This window comes from Coregonus lavaretus, assembly GCF_964263955.1.
Source record: "Coregonus lavaretus genome assembly, chromosome: 37".
Classification (NCBI taxonomy): Eukaryota; Metazoa; Chordata; class Actinopteri; order Salmoniformes; family Salmonidae; genus Coregonus; species Coregonus lavaretus.
In genome coordinates, this window is record NC_140024.1 from 1,183,381 (window position 1) to 1,199,910 (window position 16,530).

Consider the following 16,530-nt stretch of genomic DNA (forward strand, 5'->3'; position numbering starts at 1 on the left):
AGGCAAAGGGACTCCGACCTGGTACTAGATGGTTGTACCTAATAAACTGGCCACTGAGTGTATGTTTCTGTAGAGAGTTGTCATACCTGTCAGGAAAGGAACTGAGTGATTGAAAAACCTTTTTTGTTTGTTTGTTTATCTACCCCCCTATCCCACCCTATCCCCCCCCCCCCCGGATCTGTTCTCCCCTCTTGTCTCTTCTACAGGAAAGCCTTCCAGTTGTACTATAAGGAATTTGTAGATTATTCCTGTCCGACAGAGGATATTTACCTGGAATAGCACCCGCCCCGCCTTCCACCACAAACCTGTACGTTACAGTGTATCATAACATACTGTTGCATGACGGACAAAACAATTATAACAAATATGAACTAATACATCTGACAAAAAGATGAAGAAGGAGCGAGAGAAAGAAGGAGAGGTACTGGTGTCTACTGTTTGTCCAAAGATGTTAAACATTAGGACGAATGAACAAGTAATTGATCCAAACATAGTGGAGATGTTGAAGAGGGGGTCGCAAAATATGCAAAATGGAGTCACTGATGAGGAAGTTAATGTGCCTATGGTGTCCTCAGGCTGTCCACTCAAAGCACAATGTTCAGATCATAGTGACCTGGACTGGAGTAGTCTAAAACTAATCTTTATGGATTTAGAGCTTGAATCCCAGGTAGAACACTGGGCTTTGGACTTGGTGAACCCCAGAAAGACCAGTAGTTGCTAAGGTAACAGCAAATGGAGGTCAGGAAAAAATAAATCAATAAATGAATGAACCTGCCATAAAGATCCTATTAAATTACTAGTATTTGAGTATTCTAATCCCTAATTCTATGGAACCTTTAATGTTGGTGTGATACATTGTGTGAGGGAAAGAGTGATTCTGCATGAGCTAATGGTGCAGTGTGTTTGGAGAGGGTGATAAGTCCTGTGGCCTAAGGTAACTACAAGTCTAGGATCATATTATCTTACCTCAACCTTTGCAATTAAGGAGATGGCAAATGATCTGCGCTGTTATCAGTGGCTCACTCTGTTACTTCTTTTCCATGTGGCTGCTCCCACTAAAACAAAAACAAGTAAGCATTAGGGTCACACTGTTGACCAGGAATAGTGTCTTTAATACGCAGCAAAACCTTTGGTATTCTTTCTGGTACACTCTCAGAACCCTCAAATATATTCACATTAAGGAATCAAGAGGAAATGTTTAAAATGGAGGGTCCTACCAATAAAAGCAATCACATTGTTTTCTGTTAGAAAATGCTTCCTTTTGTTTGTGCTGAACATGACCTTAGTTATTCTTTGATTTGTGGGAAGACTGATTCTTGTTAAATCATTAAGGGTACACTTAATACTGAATTACAGTATTGTAATTCCATTACCAGAAACAAAGAGATGGACTACAGAGTTTCCAGTCAACCGCTTTGGCTTGACTAAAACTAGCTTAAAAGCATCTGATTTGCAGGAAGGGTCAATGTGGACTGCCTCATCGTTCTTCTCATGCTCAGTTTCAACATGAAATGAGAGTTCATATTGAGAGTTCAGATGGGGTTGCCATTCAGATAACTGGGTATAAGATAAGGAGGCTTACTCAAGCTGTTACCCTGGTAACATAAAAGGGAATGACCTCTGATCCTCACAAAAAGGACACGAAAGGTGAAGTGTGTAGGAAATGGGTGATGGGAGATGTAGTTTTAAAGGAAAGCCTCAGTCTATTACAGAGGTGCTGACTGACTAGGAAGTACAAGGCAGGGGGAGACTGGTGTCTTTTACAAGTAGTGCCTCTGAAGGATCATTGTGGTTATTGCTATGCCATTTAGATTTACCACAAGGTGTGTGGATAGGAGAGGTTGAAAACAGGCTGTTTTTGTGAAGGAGATATCATGAGTGTGTTGAGATGGTAAGAATATAGTAAAGTAAGACTAGATCAAGGTTCAACATAATAAGATAGGACCTCACCTCAAAATGGCCAACCCCTGGCCAGAGGTTTGTTTTTGGAGACAATGGCCTGGTCTGAAATCAGCTAATCGCTCCTACCCATTTGGTGCTTGTAGATTCTCATGGAACCAGAGGTGTTTGTTATATGCGGGAAACCACCCTAAGTTCACTAGGTGGAGCCATCCCCATACTGCTTACACCTTTCTAGTCTTCAGATTTTCCATCACAGAAGGGGTAGGGTTTAGGGGAAAGGGCAAATAATTGTTTTATGTGGCTTTCAGACACAGTGATTTCTAACATGGCTGACACAGAATTACATTCTAACAAGAACTTGTAACACAATGTATTGTTCTAAGAACTGTAATTAACTGGACATTTAAAAAGTTGTGAGAAGGAATGCTTGTCAAATGGGTGTCTCTAACTTATGAAAGCATGGGATATGAAACCACATTCATTTTACCACCTGTCAAGCATATTCCTATGAATAGTGACATGTATTTCCAAGTCACAAGTTTAAATTTTATCTTCATCATTCATATTTTTCTTCTGAGCCAAGAAACAAAGAGCTAAATTTAGATCAGATCCGCCTTAACGCATGATAAATGACAACTGCATAGCATATAATTGTTTTTGCTTATCGTGTTGTGTGTTGTTATATACACCTCCATTAGACTGATATAAATCTGTATGATTTTCAATGAGTGTCATTATCTTTACTACACTTTGTCATTCGGAACTTCTAACACGGGTGGGACGGGTGTGACTGCGTGACAATGACCTCAAGATCAGCCATTCACCATTTGACAGCTCCAACGCAGAACACCTGCGACATCGCCTAAACAAAAACAATTATATGCTATGCAGTTTGTCGGTTATTGCGGGTTAAGGCGGATCTGATTGAATAATGCCTGATTTTGAGACATTCTCCGAGACTACTTCTATTTTCAGTCCCCCAACAGTCATTCTGGCCACTATGAGGAAACCAAGCAAAGGTTATAAAGAGTGTAAAGGTGTGCCATATATAAATACATATATTGTAATTACAAATGTTACACTGTACCAATTGATACTGTAGCAATTTAAATGTTTATTTTATTTATTTATTTTTGAGTGTGAATTGTATTATTACATTTAAAATGTTCAATGCAGCATTTGTGGTGTCTTGTCATTATTATAACAGTGCTCTACTCTATAGCCTTAGCTTACCAATCACCCCAAACAAACCCCAAAATACCAGAAACAACCCAAAACAGCTACCCCAAAATACCTGAAACTGCTACACGAAACAACAAGTTGTTTTGGGTAATTATTAGGACACAGTACAGTTACTGTCAACAGAAAGTTAATTCATTTTTCAGTATTGTCAGAACAATCGTTGGAATGCATGGGTAACTGTACTAAGTATTTTCTGCCATTTAGGGGTATATTTTAACAAATCAAACCTAATGGTTGAGGTGACTAAACTGCTTGGAGTAACCCTGGACTGTAAACTGTCATGGTCAAAACATATTGATACAACAGTAGCTAAAATGGGGAGAAGTCTGTCCATAATAAAGTGCTGCTCTACCTTCTTAACAGCACTATCAACAAGGAATGTCCTACAGGCCCTAGTTTTGTCGCACCTAGACTACTGTTCAGTCGTGTGGTCAGAACAGGGCAGCATGGCTGGCCCTTGGATGTACACAGAGAGCTAACATTAATAATATGTATGTCAATCTCTGCTGGCTCAAAGTGGAGGAGAGATTAACTACATTACTACTTGTACTTGTAACAGACTATGGGAGGTGAACAGTACTACATAGAGCCACAACTACATGGAACTTGATGTGGAAAATAATCACTATACTTTATTAAAAATCAAAGTTATTCCAGAGTTTTTGTAGAATCAAGATTTACTTTATTACAATTCAACAAAGCCGGGCTGGTCTGCAGAGTAGCCTCCCCTCTCTCTTTGCTCCCCGTATATATAGTCCCATTCACATCCCTCCTAGCTCAAAACCCCTCCCTCTTGGGTTCTCTTACCATCATCTTCAGTTTCCCGCTCTCTACCGCTCCGCCCACTCCGTTCGTCTATGATAGCGGCTTAATTTGACTGTCATTCAGTTTACAAACAATATTATTACAATCAATCACATCCTTGTCATGCAAAAACAATCATGTTCAGTTTTAAACTCTGTTCAACTCCGGCTCACCCTGGCTTGACCTAAAGATTGATTGTTGGACATGTTGGTCCACCCTCAATCTCTCAAACGTACACAAACCTACTCCTCTTCCCTCCCGTCATGCTGTAATTACTCATGACTAGTCTAAACGCTGTTCAACTTTGGCTCCGCTCTCAGAACCTTGTTTGAGGAGAGATGCATTAGGCAACAGTCTGGTTTCAGTCTCTGATAAGGTAAGACAGCCATGGATTAGGTAAGAGCGAGCAATTCGACCCTAGGTCAGATCCCCATTTCACACATGCACAAGCCCAGTGAAAGGAACCAATCTTAGTTCTTACCTAGCAACATAGATGTCCGTGATTTAACTTTGTTTAGCACATAGTTCACTAAAGCAGTAAAATTAGATTAAACAAACAGATAAAATACACCTTATGGAACAGCGGGAACTGTGAAGTAAAATAAACATAGGCACAGACACATGCATACACACACATGATAACATACGCACTATACACACAAGCACACATGGATTTTGTGTTGTAGATATTTGTTAGTAGAGTAGGGGCCTGCGGGCACACACTTAGTGTGTTGTGAAATCTGTTGTGATTGTATTGTAATGTTTTTTTTTATTGTATAACTAACTGCCTTAAATTTGCTGGACCCCAGGAAGAGTAGCAGCTAATGGGGATCCATAATAAATACAAAACGGTAAAACGTAGCACTGTCCTCTGGCACTATAGCCATAGGGCGTTTCAGAAATATTGTTCAATTTTCACAGCTGGAATAAGGGGCGCAATACCTGGTGGTTGTGGGAAAGGGCTGGTGTTTTGATTAAGTTGGAGGTGTGGCAAGGGCTTGGTCACTCACTGGCCAATCAACAAGCTTCATGGCTGATTTCGACTCGGTTTTCCTCCTCCTCATGAAATTGGATGAGTGAGAAAGTTACAGAGGCACAAAGATCATACCCCCCAAAATGCTAACCTCCCCTGTTATTGGTGAGAGGTTAGCTTGTTTTGTTGTAGCCTTTGTAAAATTCTCACTCATTATTATTCATGATGAGTGAGAAGGCTGTACCTCATGAGTACCGTAGGGATACATTTTAGGGCCACACTTATCCTTATACACTGAGTGTTCAAAACATTAGGAACACCTTCCTAATATTGAGTTCCACCCCCATTTGCCATCAGAAGAGCCTCAATTAATCAGGGCATGGACTCTAGAAGGTGTCGAAAGTATTCCACAGGGATGCTGGCCCAAGTTGACTCCAATGCTTCCCACAGTTGTGTCAACTTGGCTGGATGTCCTTTGAGTGGTGGACCATTCTTGATACACACGGGAAACTGTTGAGCGTGAAAAGCAGTGTTGCAGTTCTTAACACACATACACCGTTTAAAGGCACTTAAATATTTTGTCTTGCCCATTCACCCTCTGAATGGCACACATACACAATCCATGTGTCTCAATTGTCTGAAGGCTTAAAAATCCTTCTTTAACCTGTCTCAATAAGGGATCATAGTTTTCACCTGGAGTCACCTGGTCAGTCAATGTCATGGAAAGAGCAAGTGTTCATAATCTTTTGTACACTCAGTGTATACTGTATGTCAATGATATGCCAGATACAGTAAAGTGCAAACTCCTGCTTTATGCTGCTGACTCAGCCCAAGTGGTATCAGGATATGGCTTACATACAGCAGACCTTGAGTAAGGAATTTCATTTTGTTAGAGATTGGTTGACTGACAACAAATTGTCGCTACATTTGGGCAAAACTGAATCCATTTTGTTTGGAACAATGCGCAGATTCCTTGAGGCTAAACAAGACCCAATTGAGCCAACATATGCAGCATTTAACGTGAATACAGTCTAAGAGAACATGGGAAAATTGCGCTCGGGATTGGATCTAGGCATAAGAGATTGATAGCTTCAGATGAAGTACTCACTCACTATGACCATTCCCTACCCATCAAGTGAGCATGTGATGCTTCACCTTCCAGCAGTGGTGTAATTTGGTCTTCACTGAGGTCTGGAGTAGGGATTAAGGATGGCCAGGATTCTCAGCTAGAAGGGATCAGCTGTCACGCCTTCTCCTGTTCCCTGTCTCCGGTGCTCGACGTTCAGTACACTTCTCCTGTTTTGTTTATCTGCTTATTCTTAGTATTAAACTCACCTTCTGCACCTGCTTCCTGAATCCTAGCGTATACGTTACAGAATACTGCCTCTGAAAATAATGAAAGCAGCAGAAGATAACTCCATCTTCCGAACGGTCGAGGAACAGGGTAATCTACTCCACCAACACCACGACCAGCTGGCTCTGCTGGGTATTACATTTACATTTACGTCATTTAGCAGACGCTCTTATCCAGAGCGACTTACATGAGCAATTAGGGTTAAGTGCCTTGCTCAAGGGCACATCGACAGATTTTTCACCTAGTCGGCTCGGGGATTAGAACCAGAGACCTTTCGGTTACTGGCACAACGCTCTTAACCACTAAGCTACCTGCCGCCCCGACCATGAAGGAGGTCCTCCGCGTTCTCTACTGCCTCGACACCACCAGCGAGGTTCTCCATACCTCTGACGGGGGGCATCCTACCACGGGTTGTCACAGTGAGCGAGTCCCCCAGCCTACCCAGCCGTCCACCCAGGTCAGCAATGCCCGACTGTCCCACCCGGAGAAGTATGATGGTACTCCATCAAAATGCCCTGGCTTCCTACTCCAGTGCTTCCTCTATTTCGCCTATCAGACAGGAGCCCCCACTACCGAGAGGTCCAAGGTTGCCCGGGTCATTTCCCTGCTGACCGGATGGGTATTGGATTGGGCTATGGCCGTCTGGGAGAGAGGAGAGGAGGAGCTGGGATCCTATGAGGTTCATGGCTCTGTTCAGGGCGGTCTTCGACCATCCTCCAGAGGGCAGAGAGGGAGGTGAGCGACTTTTCCAACTCCAGCAGGGTGCCCAGACCACTACGGAGTACGCCCTCACATTTCAGACTGTGGCAGCCTCCACAGCCTTTGTTTGTTTTTTCGTGTCTTACTAAGATTTTTGGATGAAGCCTCTGTTGTCCTGCGCTTGATTCCCACACCACATCCACGCTCGCACCTGACACTGCCTGGCAGGGTTGGTCCTACAAAGCCAGAGCCCCCTGATGGGAGAGCATAATATACAAGGAAATTCTCAAAGCTGCTAATGAGAACCTTGACGACCTTTTACCTAGCCGGTGGGGATTCCGGTGGGGTACGCCCACCCAGGTAGTGGCAGTGCAGGCAACACTGGCTGCAGTAACCCATGGGGAGAGGGTCACACTCGGACAATCAGAGAGGGGGTTTATCATTGTGGCCCAGGTGGCACAAAATAATCAAAGGTCTGACCGCATGGAGATGCTTGGGAAAATGGTTACAATAGGGGATCAGAGTGTTTGTGTCTCAGTGAAGAGGGTGGATCTGATCTCCATCACCTAGGACTTGACATAGATTAAGTAGATTAATCAAATCTCACATTGTTATCAATTTCTGCTCAATCTGCATGCTTTCTCAATCAGCTTTAACTGTACGTGCACTCGTAGATCAAGTTATTTCTCGAGTTGGGCTCTGGGATATAACGGCCGTTGAGTATCTGATTTTATGGTGGATTGTGGAGGAGGGGGGTTGAGTGTGTTGGAGTATGTGAGTATGTGCGTGTGTGCTTGTCTGGCATCTGTTGTGGGGGGGTGGGGATGTTGGGGGGGAGGGGTATGGGATGGACCACGGGAATTATTTTCTAGGATAATAATTGCTTGTCAATTAATTAAATGTAATACAATGGCAATCCGGGTTATATGTTAGAATCCTATGCGTGAACTGCCGACATTATTACGCATATTAATTGATAATGATGGAAAATAGGATATGCATAATTTAAAAAATATATAGTTATGTAGATATATATATAGAGAGGTGAAAGCATTGGAAATGCTTTTGGCGGTTAATCTGCTTCTGTTTTGTGGGTGGCACTGTGTGCTGTTTTCGATGGATGGGTCCTGGCCTCTCAGGGCCTTAGGGATACGGAGGGACGTGGGTGGGATGCTGATCACTGGGATGACGGCTCAACTTGGGATGGGGAGGGGCTTTAGCGGGGGAATTAGTGGAGAACAATTGAAGGGTTACTCCGTAGCAATGCAAATATCACGGTACAGCTATATGGACAATCAATCATTACGCTATTTTTTATTGGTAAATTTACAAACATATATAATGATAAATAGACTTGAAACTTGTATCTCATTATGGTGTATGGTGAAATAAGTATAGCCAGTTATAATTGTAATGGCTTAGCTGATTGTCACGCCCTGGCTCTGGGGACTATGTTATGTTGAGCCAGGGTGTGTAATTCTATGTTGGTTTATCTATGTTGGCCTGAGTGACTCCCAATCAGAGGCAACGAGTGTCAGCTGGTTGTCTCTGATTGGGAGCCATATTTAACTGTCTTTTCACTTTGTGTTTGTGGTTTGTCTTTTCACTTTGTGTTTGTGGTTTCTTGTTCCGTGTTGGTTGATTTATGTAACCAGGGACGTCTCGTTTCGTTTTTGTTGTTTTGATCGTGTGATCATCATTCAATAAATATAAATATGTTCACCTTCAACGCTGCGCATTGGTCTCTCCATGACGATTGTGACACTGATAATAACAAAAGAAGAACAATATTTACATGGCTCAAAGAGAAGGAATATAATATCTATTGTATACAGGAAACTCATTCAACAATTCGAGATGAAGTAGCATGGAAAAAATAATGGGGGGGGGGGGGGGGGGGATATACTTCTCCCATAGGCAAAGAAATTCAAAAGGGGTGATGATATTAATTAATAGTAATTTCGATCCAAATGTGCAAATTGTCCAAATAGATACGCAAGGTAGATGGATTATTTTAAATATGTTATTGGACCATAAACAGATATGGCTCATTAACCTTTACGGACCAAATAATGATGATCCACAATTCTTTGACAATATACATAATAAATTATCAAGCCTGCAAGCAACTCAAGACAATATTATTATGGTGGGGGATTATAATACTGTTTTAAATAGCTCAATGGATCGTAAAGGAAATCACACCACAAACAATCACCCACATGCTCTTAAGGAAATTGTGAATGTCATGGATACATTAGAACTAGTAGATATATGGAGGCTTAAATATACTGATCTAGTGAGATATACATGGCGGAGACTGAATCAAGCTAGTCGTCTTGACTTCTTTCTTATCTCATTCTCGTTGGCACCAAAAGTATAAAAAAGTGTTGATAGGGGACAGAATGCGGTCGGACCATCATATAATAGGCATATACATTACTCTTACTGAATTTCCATGTGGGCGAGGATATTGGAAATTTAATCAAAGCCTATTGGATGATAATTTATTTATAATTAGAACAAAGGAATTTATAACTGACTTTTTCCAACACAACATACAGTGGGGAAAAAAAGTATTTAGTCAGCCACCAATTGTACAAGTTCTCCCACTTAAAAAGATGAGAGAGGCCTGTAATTTTCATCATAGGAACACGTCAACTATGACAGACAAAATGAGAAGAAAAAAAATCCAGAAAATCACATTGTAGGATTTTTAATGAATTTATTTGCAAATTATGGTGGAAAGTAAGTATTTGGTCAATAACAAAAGTTTCTCAATACTTTGTTATATAACCTTTGTTGGCAATGACACAGGTCAAACGTTTTCTGTAAGTCTTCACAAGGTTTTCACACACTGTTGCTGGTATTTTGGCCCATTCCTCCATGCAGATCTCCTCTAGAGCAATGATGTTTTGGGGCTGTCGCTGGGCAACACGGACTTTCAACTCTCTCCAAAGATTTTCTATGGGGTTGAGATCTGGAGACTGGCTAGGCCACTCCAGGACCTTGAAATGCTTCTTACAAAGCCACTCCTTCGTTGCCCGGGCGGTGTGTTTGGGATCATTGTCATGCTGAAAGACCCAGCCACGTTTCATCTTCAATGCCCTTGCTGATGGAAGGAGGGTTTCACTCAGAATCTCACGATACATGGCCCCATTCATTCTTTCCTTTACACGGATCAGTCGTCCTGGTCCCTTTGCAGAAAAACAGCCCCAAAGCATGATGTTTCCACCCCCATGCTTCACAGTAGGTATGGTGTTCTTTGGATGCAACTCAGCATTCTTTGTCCTCCAAACACGACGAGTTGAGTTTTTACCAAAAAGTTATATTTTGATTTCATCTGACCATATGACATTCTCCCAATCCTCTTCTGGATCATCCAAATGCACTCTAGCAAACTTCAGACGGGCCTGGACATGTACTGGCTTAAGCAGGGGGACACGTCTAGCACTGCAGGATTTGAGTCCCTGGCGGCGTAGTGTGTTACTGATGGTAGGCTTTGTTACTTTGGTCCCAGCTCTCTGCAGGTTATTCACTAGGTCCCCCTGTGTAGTTCTGGGATGTTTGCTCACCGTTCTTGTGATCATTTTGACCCCACGGGGTGAGATCTTGCGTGGACCCCAGATCGAGGGAGATTATCAGTGGTCTTGTATGTCTTCCATTTCCTAATAATTGCTCCCACAGTTGATTTCTTCAAACCAAGCTGCTTACCTATTGCAGATTCAGTCTTCCCAGCCTGGTGCAGGTCTACAATTTTGTTTCTGGTGTCCTTTGACAGCTCTTTGGTCTTGGCCATAGTGGAGTTTGGAGTGTGACTGTTTGAGGTTGTGGAGAGGTGTCTTTTATACTGATAACAAGTTCAAACAGGTGCCATTAATACAGGTAACGAGTGGAGGACAGAGGAGCCTCTTAAAGAAGAAGTTACAGGTCTGTGAGAGCCAGAAATCTTGCTTGTTTGAAGGTGACCAAATACTTATTTTCCACCATAATTTGCAAATAAATTCATTAAGAATCCTACAATGTGATTTTCTGGAGAAAAAAAATTCTCAATTTGTCTGTCATAGTTGACGTGTACCTATGACGAAAATTACAGGCCTCTCTCATCTTTTTAAGTGGGAGAACTTGCACAATTGGTGGCTGACTAAATACTTTTTTTCCCCACTGTAGGTACAGCGAATCCCCTTATTGTATGGGACACCTTTAAATGTGCCTTTAGAGGCCATGCAATTCAGTACTCATCTCGAAAACAAAAGCAATTTAGGTCAAAAGAGTTTATACTAAGAAAGGAAATAGAAAGTCTAACAGAACAGATAGATGGCAATAAAAACTGTAACATAGAGGCTCAGAATAAATTGGAGGAAAAACAAAAAGAAATGGAGAAACTTATTCAAGAAAGATCAAGTGTAATATATTATAAAAATAAAGCAAACTGGATGGAATATGGGGAAAAATGCACAAAATTCTTTTTTAATCTTCAACATAGGAATGCTCCCAAAAATAACTTAATGAAACTGGTTACAATTGACGGAGTCACCCATAATTCACCAAATTATATTTTGAAGGAAGAAACAAAGTACTTTAAGCATATGTTTTCTTTTCAGTCGCCTCCATCTCCTCTAACTGAAGCTAATTGTAGAGATTTTTTTTATATTGATAATGTCAAATTAACAGCCACACAGAAGAACTCATGTGAAGTTGAAATTACAGAGGAGGAACTTCTGGATGCAATTAAAGACTTTAAGTCCGGGAAAACTCCAGCGTTGGATGGCATACCAGTCGAGGTATACCAAACCTTTTTTGATATACTAAGAGGACCGTTATTAGCATGTTTTAACCACTCCTATGTAAATGGTAGATTATCTGACACTCAAGAAGAAGGTCTGATCTCATTATTACTGAAACAGGATTCAAGTGGAAAATATAAAGATCCAGTCCATTTACAAAATTGGAGGCCCCTTACACTTCAGTGTTGTGATGCAAAAATCCTAGCAAAATGTATAGCGCATAGAATTAAAAAGGTATTGTCGGATATTATTCATTCTAATCAGACAGGTTTTTTACATGGAAGATACATTGGAGATAATATAAGGCAAGTATTGGAAACAATAGAACACTATGGAAAATATGGGAAACCAGGCCTGCTATTCATAGCAGACTTCGAAAAGGCATTTGATAAAGTTCGACTGGGGTTTATATATAAATGCCTGGAGCATTTCAATTTTGGAGAATCTCTTATAAAATGGGTCAAAATTATGTATAGTAAATCTAGGTGTGAAATAGTAAATAATGGCTATTTCTCAGAAAGTTTTAAACTGTCAAGAGGAGTGAAACAAGGTTGTCCACTATCGGCATATCTATTTATTGTGGCCATCGAGATGTTAGCTATTAAAATCAGATCCAATAATAATATCAGAGGATTAGAAATACAGGGCTTAAAAACAAAGGTGTCATTGTACGCAGATGATTCATGTTTTCTTTTAGATCCACAACTAGAATCCCTCCACAGCCTCATAGAGGATCTAGATACATTTTCTAACCTCTCTGGATTACAACCAAATTATGACAAATGTACTATATTACGTATTGGATCACTAAAAAATACAATTTTTACATTACCATGAAGTTTACCAATAAAATGGTCTGATGGTGATGTGGATATACTAACCCTAATACATATCCCAAAGGAAATAAATGATCTCACTTCAATACATTTTAATAGAAAGTTAGAAAAAATAGATAAGATCTTACTACCATGGAAAGGAAAATACCTGTCAATTTGTGGACAAATCACCCTGATTAACTCTTTAGTATTATCCCAGTTTACCTATTTGCTTATGGTCTTGCCTACGCCTAGCAAAGAGTTTTTTAAATTATATGAGAAAAAAATATTAAATTTTATTTGGAACGGCAAGCCAGACAAAATGAAGAGAGCATATTTATAGAATGAATATGAATTCGGAGGAAAGAAATTATTAAATATTAAAGCATTAGACCTATCACTAAAATATTCAGTCATACAAAAGTTATACTTAAATCCGAACTGGTTCTCAAGCAAATTAGTAAGATTGTCTCACCCAATGTTCAAGAAAGGCCTTTTTCCCTTTATTCAGATTACAACCTCTCACTTTCAGTTATTTGAAAAGGAAATAATCTCCCAAATGTCACTATTTCTAAAACAAGCCATAAAAAGTTGGTTGCAATTTCAATTTAATCCTCCAGAAACGACAGAACAAATAATGCAACAAATATTGTGGTTAAATTCAAATATACTAATTGACAAAAAACCTTTATTTTTTTACAGAATGTTTAAAAAATGTATAATCTTCGTAAATGATATCATCGGTAGGACTGGTGGAGTTATGTCGCACATGCAACTAACAAAAACATATGGAAATGTCTGCTCTACCCAAAATTACAACCAAATAATTGCAGCCTTACCGCAAAAGTGGAAGAGGAAAGTGGAAGGGGGAGAAAGTAAGGAACTTGTCTGTCGGCCTTGCATTAAAGAACATAATTGGTTAAGGAAAACTGTGATAAATAAAAAAGTATATCAGTTTCACTTAAGGACCAAAGGATTGACAGCCGTCCCATATAGATTGCAAAATAGTTGGGAAGAGATCTTTGACGTACCGATCCCATGGCATAGTGTTTATGAACTGACACGCAAAACGACACCGGATTCAAAAATTAGAATATTTCAATTAACTTATTATATAAAATTCTTGCTACCAATAGAATGTTATTTATATGGGGGATACAATCTTCCCAGCTCTGCAGATTTTGCTGTGAAGAGACAGAATCATTAGATCATTTGTTTTGGTTCTGTCCATTTGTAGCTTGTTTTTGGACACAGGTCCAGGAATGGCTAAAGGATTGCAATATTTACCTGTAACTAACCTTGCAGATAGCATTACTGGGTGATCTGAAAAGTCATAGTTGACAACTCCGCTGTGTCCTCCTCCCAGAGTGCGAAGAGCCTAGGCGTGACCCTGGACAACACCCTGTCGTTCTCCGCCAACATCAAGGCGGTGACCCGCTCCTGCAGGTTCATGCTCTACAACATTCGGAGAGTACGACCCTGCCTTACACAGGAAGCGGCACAGGTCCTAATCCAGGCACTTGTCATCTCCCGTCTGGATTACTGCAACTCGCTGTTGGCTGGCCTCCCTGCCTGTGCCATTAAACCCCTACAACTCATCCAGAATGCCGCAGCCCGTCTGGTGTTCAACCTTCCCAAGTTCTCTCACGTCACCCCCCTCCTCCGCACACTCCACTGGCTTCCAGTTGAAGCTCGCATCCGCTACAAGACCATGGTGCTTGCCTATGGAGCAGTGAGGGGAACGGCACCTCTGTACCTTCAGGCTCTGATCAGTCCCTACACCCAAACGAGGGTATTGCATTCATCCACCTCTGGCCTGCTGGCTCCCCTTCCTCTGCGGAAGCATAGTTCCCGCTCAGCCCAGTCAAAACTGTTCGCTGCTCTGGCACCCCAATGGTGGAACAAGCTCCCTCACGACGCCAGGACAGCGGAGTCACTCACCACCTTCCGGAGACATTTGAAACCCCACCTCTTTAAGGAATACCTGGGATAGGAATACCCCCCCCCCCCCCAAATTGTAAAGTGTACCCCCCCCCCCCCCCCCCCAAAATTGTAAAGTGGTTATCCCACTGGCTATAGGGTGAACGCACCAATTTGTGAGTCGCTCTGGCTAAGAGCGTCTGCTAAATGACGTTAATGTGCCCTTGAGCAAGGCACTTAACCCTAATTGCTCCTGTAAGTCGCTCTGGATAAGAGCGTCTGCTAAATGACTAAAATGTAAAATGTAAATAGTCAATCAATCAATAATATAATAATACTTTTAGCAAAAAAATTTTTTTTTAATTCACAATCTGTAGAAGCAATGAGAATAGAAAGGTTCAGAACTTTTGTAAAACATCACAGTGCAGTTGAAATATATATGGCAAATAGAAATCCTATATGGATGGTGTTAAGAGATAAATGGGAGGTATTGAATAGAGTTGAAGGATGGGACTAATAACAAATAACAACAAATAATAACAAAGATAGCTAATAATGTAAGCATACTGTGTCCATAATAAGTATATAGGTTGTATGTTGGGAGCTTTTGGGAAAGAGCACCGTTAGAAAGATATGGCATATAGAAGCAAACCGGATGGACATCATGAAAATGATCGGAGAGGTTGAGAGTAGAAGAAGTTAAGGATCAAAAATAAATAAATCAATCAATCAATAAATATATATATATATATAATAGAATTATTGTTAAATTAACTCTGTCCATTAGGTGTAGATAGTAAGTATAGACCGGAAGTAGAGGCCTGTGCATTGTTGTTCACTAATTTACTCCAAGTAGGGAAAGGATGGTGGGGTTGAAAAGTAATAAAGGGGAGTATATATATAAAAAATAAAAATAAAAATAAAAAAACATGGGGGATTGGAAGTGATGCAGACAATTACATTGATAGAAGATACAATCTATCTGCAATATTAAGCTGATCCATTCCCCCAATAAGAAAAAAGGCAAGAAGGTAGAGACAACAATACATCATGCGAAGCAGCCACAACTGTCAGTAAGAGTGTCAATGATTGAGTCTTTGAATGAAGAGATGGAGATAAAACTGTCCAGTTTTAGTGTTTTTTGTAGCTCGTTCCAGTCACTAGCTGCAGCGAACTGGAAAGTGGAGTGACCCAGGGATGTGTGTGCTTTGGGGACCTTTAACAGAATGTGACTGGCAGAACGGGTGTTGTATGTGGAGGATGAGGGCTGCAGTAGGTATCTCAGATAGGGGGGAGTGAGGCATAAGAGGGTTTTGTAAATAAGCATCAACCAGTGGGTCTTGCGATGGGTATACAGAGATTACCAGTTTACAGAGGAGTATAGAGTGCAGTGATGTGTCCTATAAGGAGCATTGGTGGCAAACCTGATGGCCAAATGGTATAGAACATCTAGCCGCTCGAGAGCACCCTTACCTGACGATCTATAAATGACGTCCCCCTAATCTAGCAGGGGTAGGATGGTCATCTGAATTGGCAGCTGGGGTGAAAGAGGAGCGATTACGATAGAGGAAACCAAGTCTATATTTAACCTTAGCCTACAGCTTTTATATGTGCTGAGAGAAGGACCGTGTATTGTGTAGCCATACTCCCAAGTACTTGTATGAGATGACTACCTCAAGCTCTAAACCCTCAGAGGTAGTAATCCCACCGACGTAAATTGAGAAGAGCGTGGGGCCTAGGATTGAGCCTTGGGGTACTCCCTTGGTGACAGGCAGTGGCTGAGATAGCAGATGTTCTGACTTTATACACTGCACTCTTTGAGAGCGGTAGTTAGCAAACCAGGCCAAAGACCCCTCAGAGACACCAATACTCCTTAGCCGGCCGACAAGGATGGAATGGTCTACCATATCAAAAGCTTTGGCCAAGTCAATAAAAATAGCAGCACAACATTGCTTAGAATCAAGGGCATTGGTGACATCATTTAGGACCTTTATGGTTGCAGTGACACATCCATAACCTGAGAGGAAACCAGAT

The 16,530-nt window shown here is 41.1% G+C and overlaps 1 protein-coding gene across 1 annotated transcript in view; it reads left to right on the plus strand.

Moving 5' to 3' along the window:
* Positions 1–279, plus strand: part of LOC311111444 (C-Jun-amino-terminal kinase-interacting protein 1-like) — a gene marked incomplete at its 3' end in the record, with an annotated part of 108,684 nt that extends 108,405 nt beyond the window's left edge. The window contains exon 12 of the mRNA XM_084154165.1: positions 207–279. Within this exon, the coding sequence (XP_084010291.1) occupies positions 207–279 (73 nt within the window). The remainder of the gene's footprint in view (positions 1–206) is intronic.
* Between the last annotated feature and the right edge of the window lie 16,251 nt (positions 280–16,530).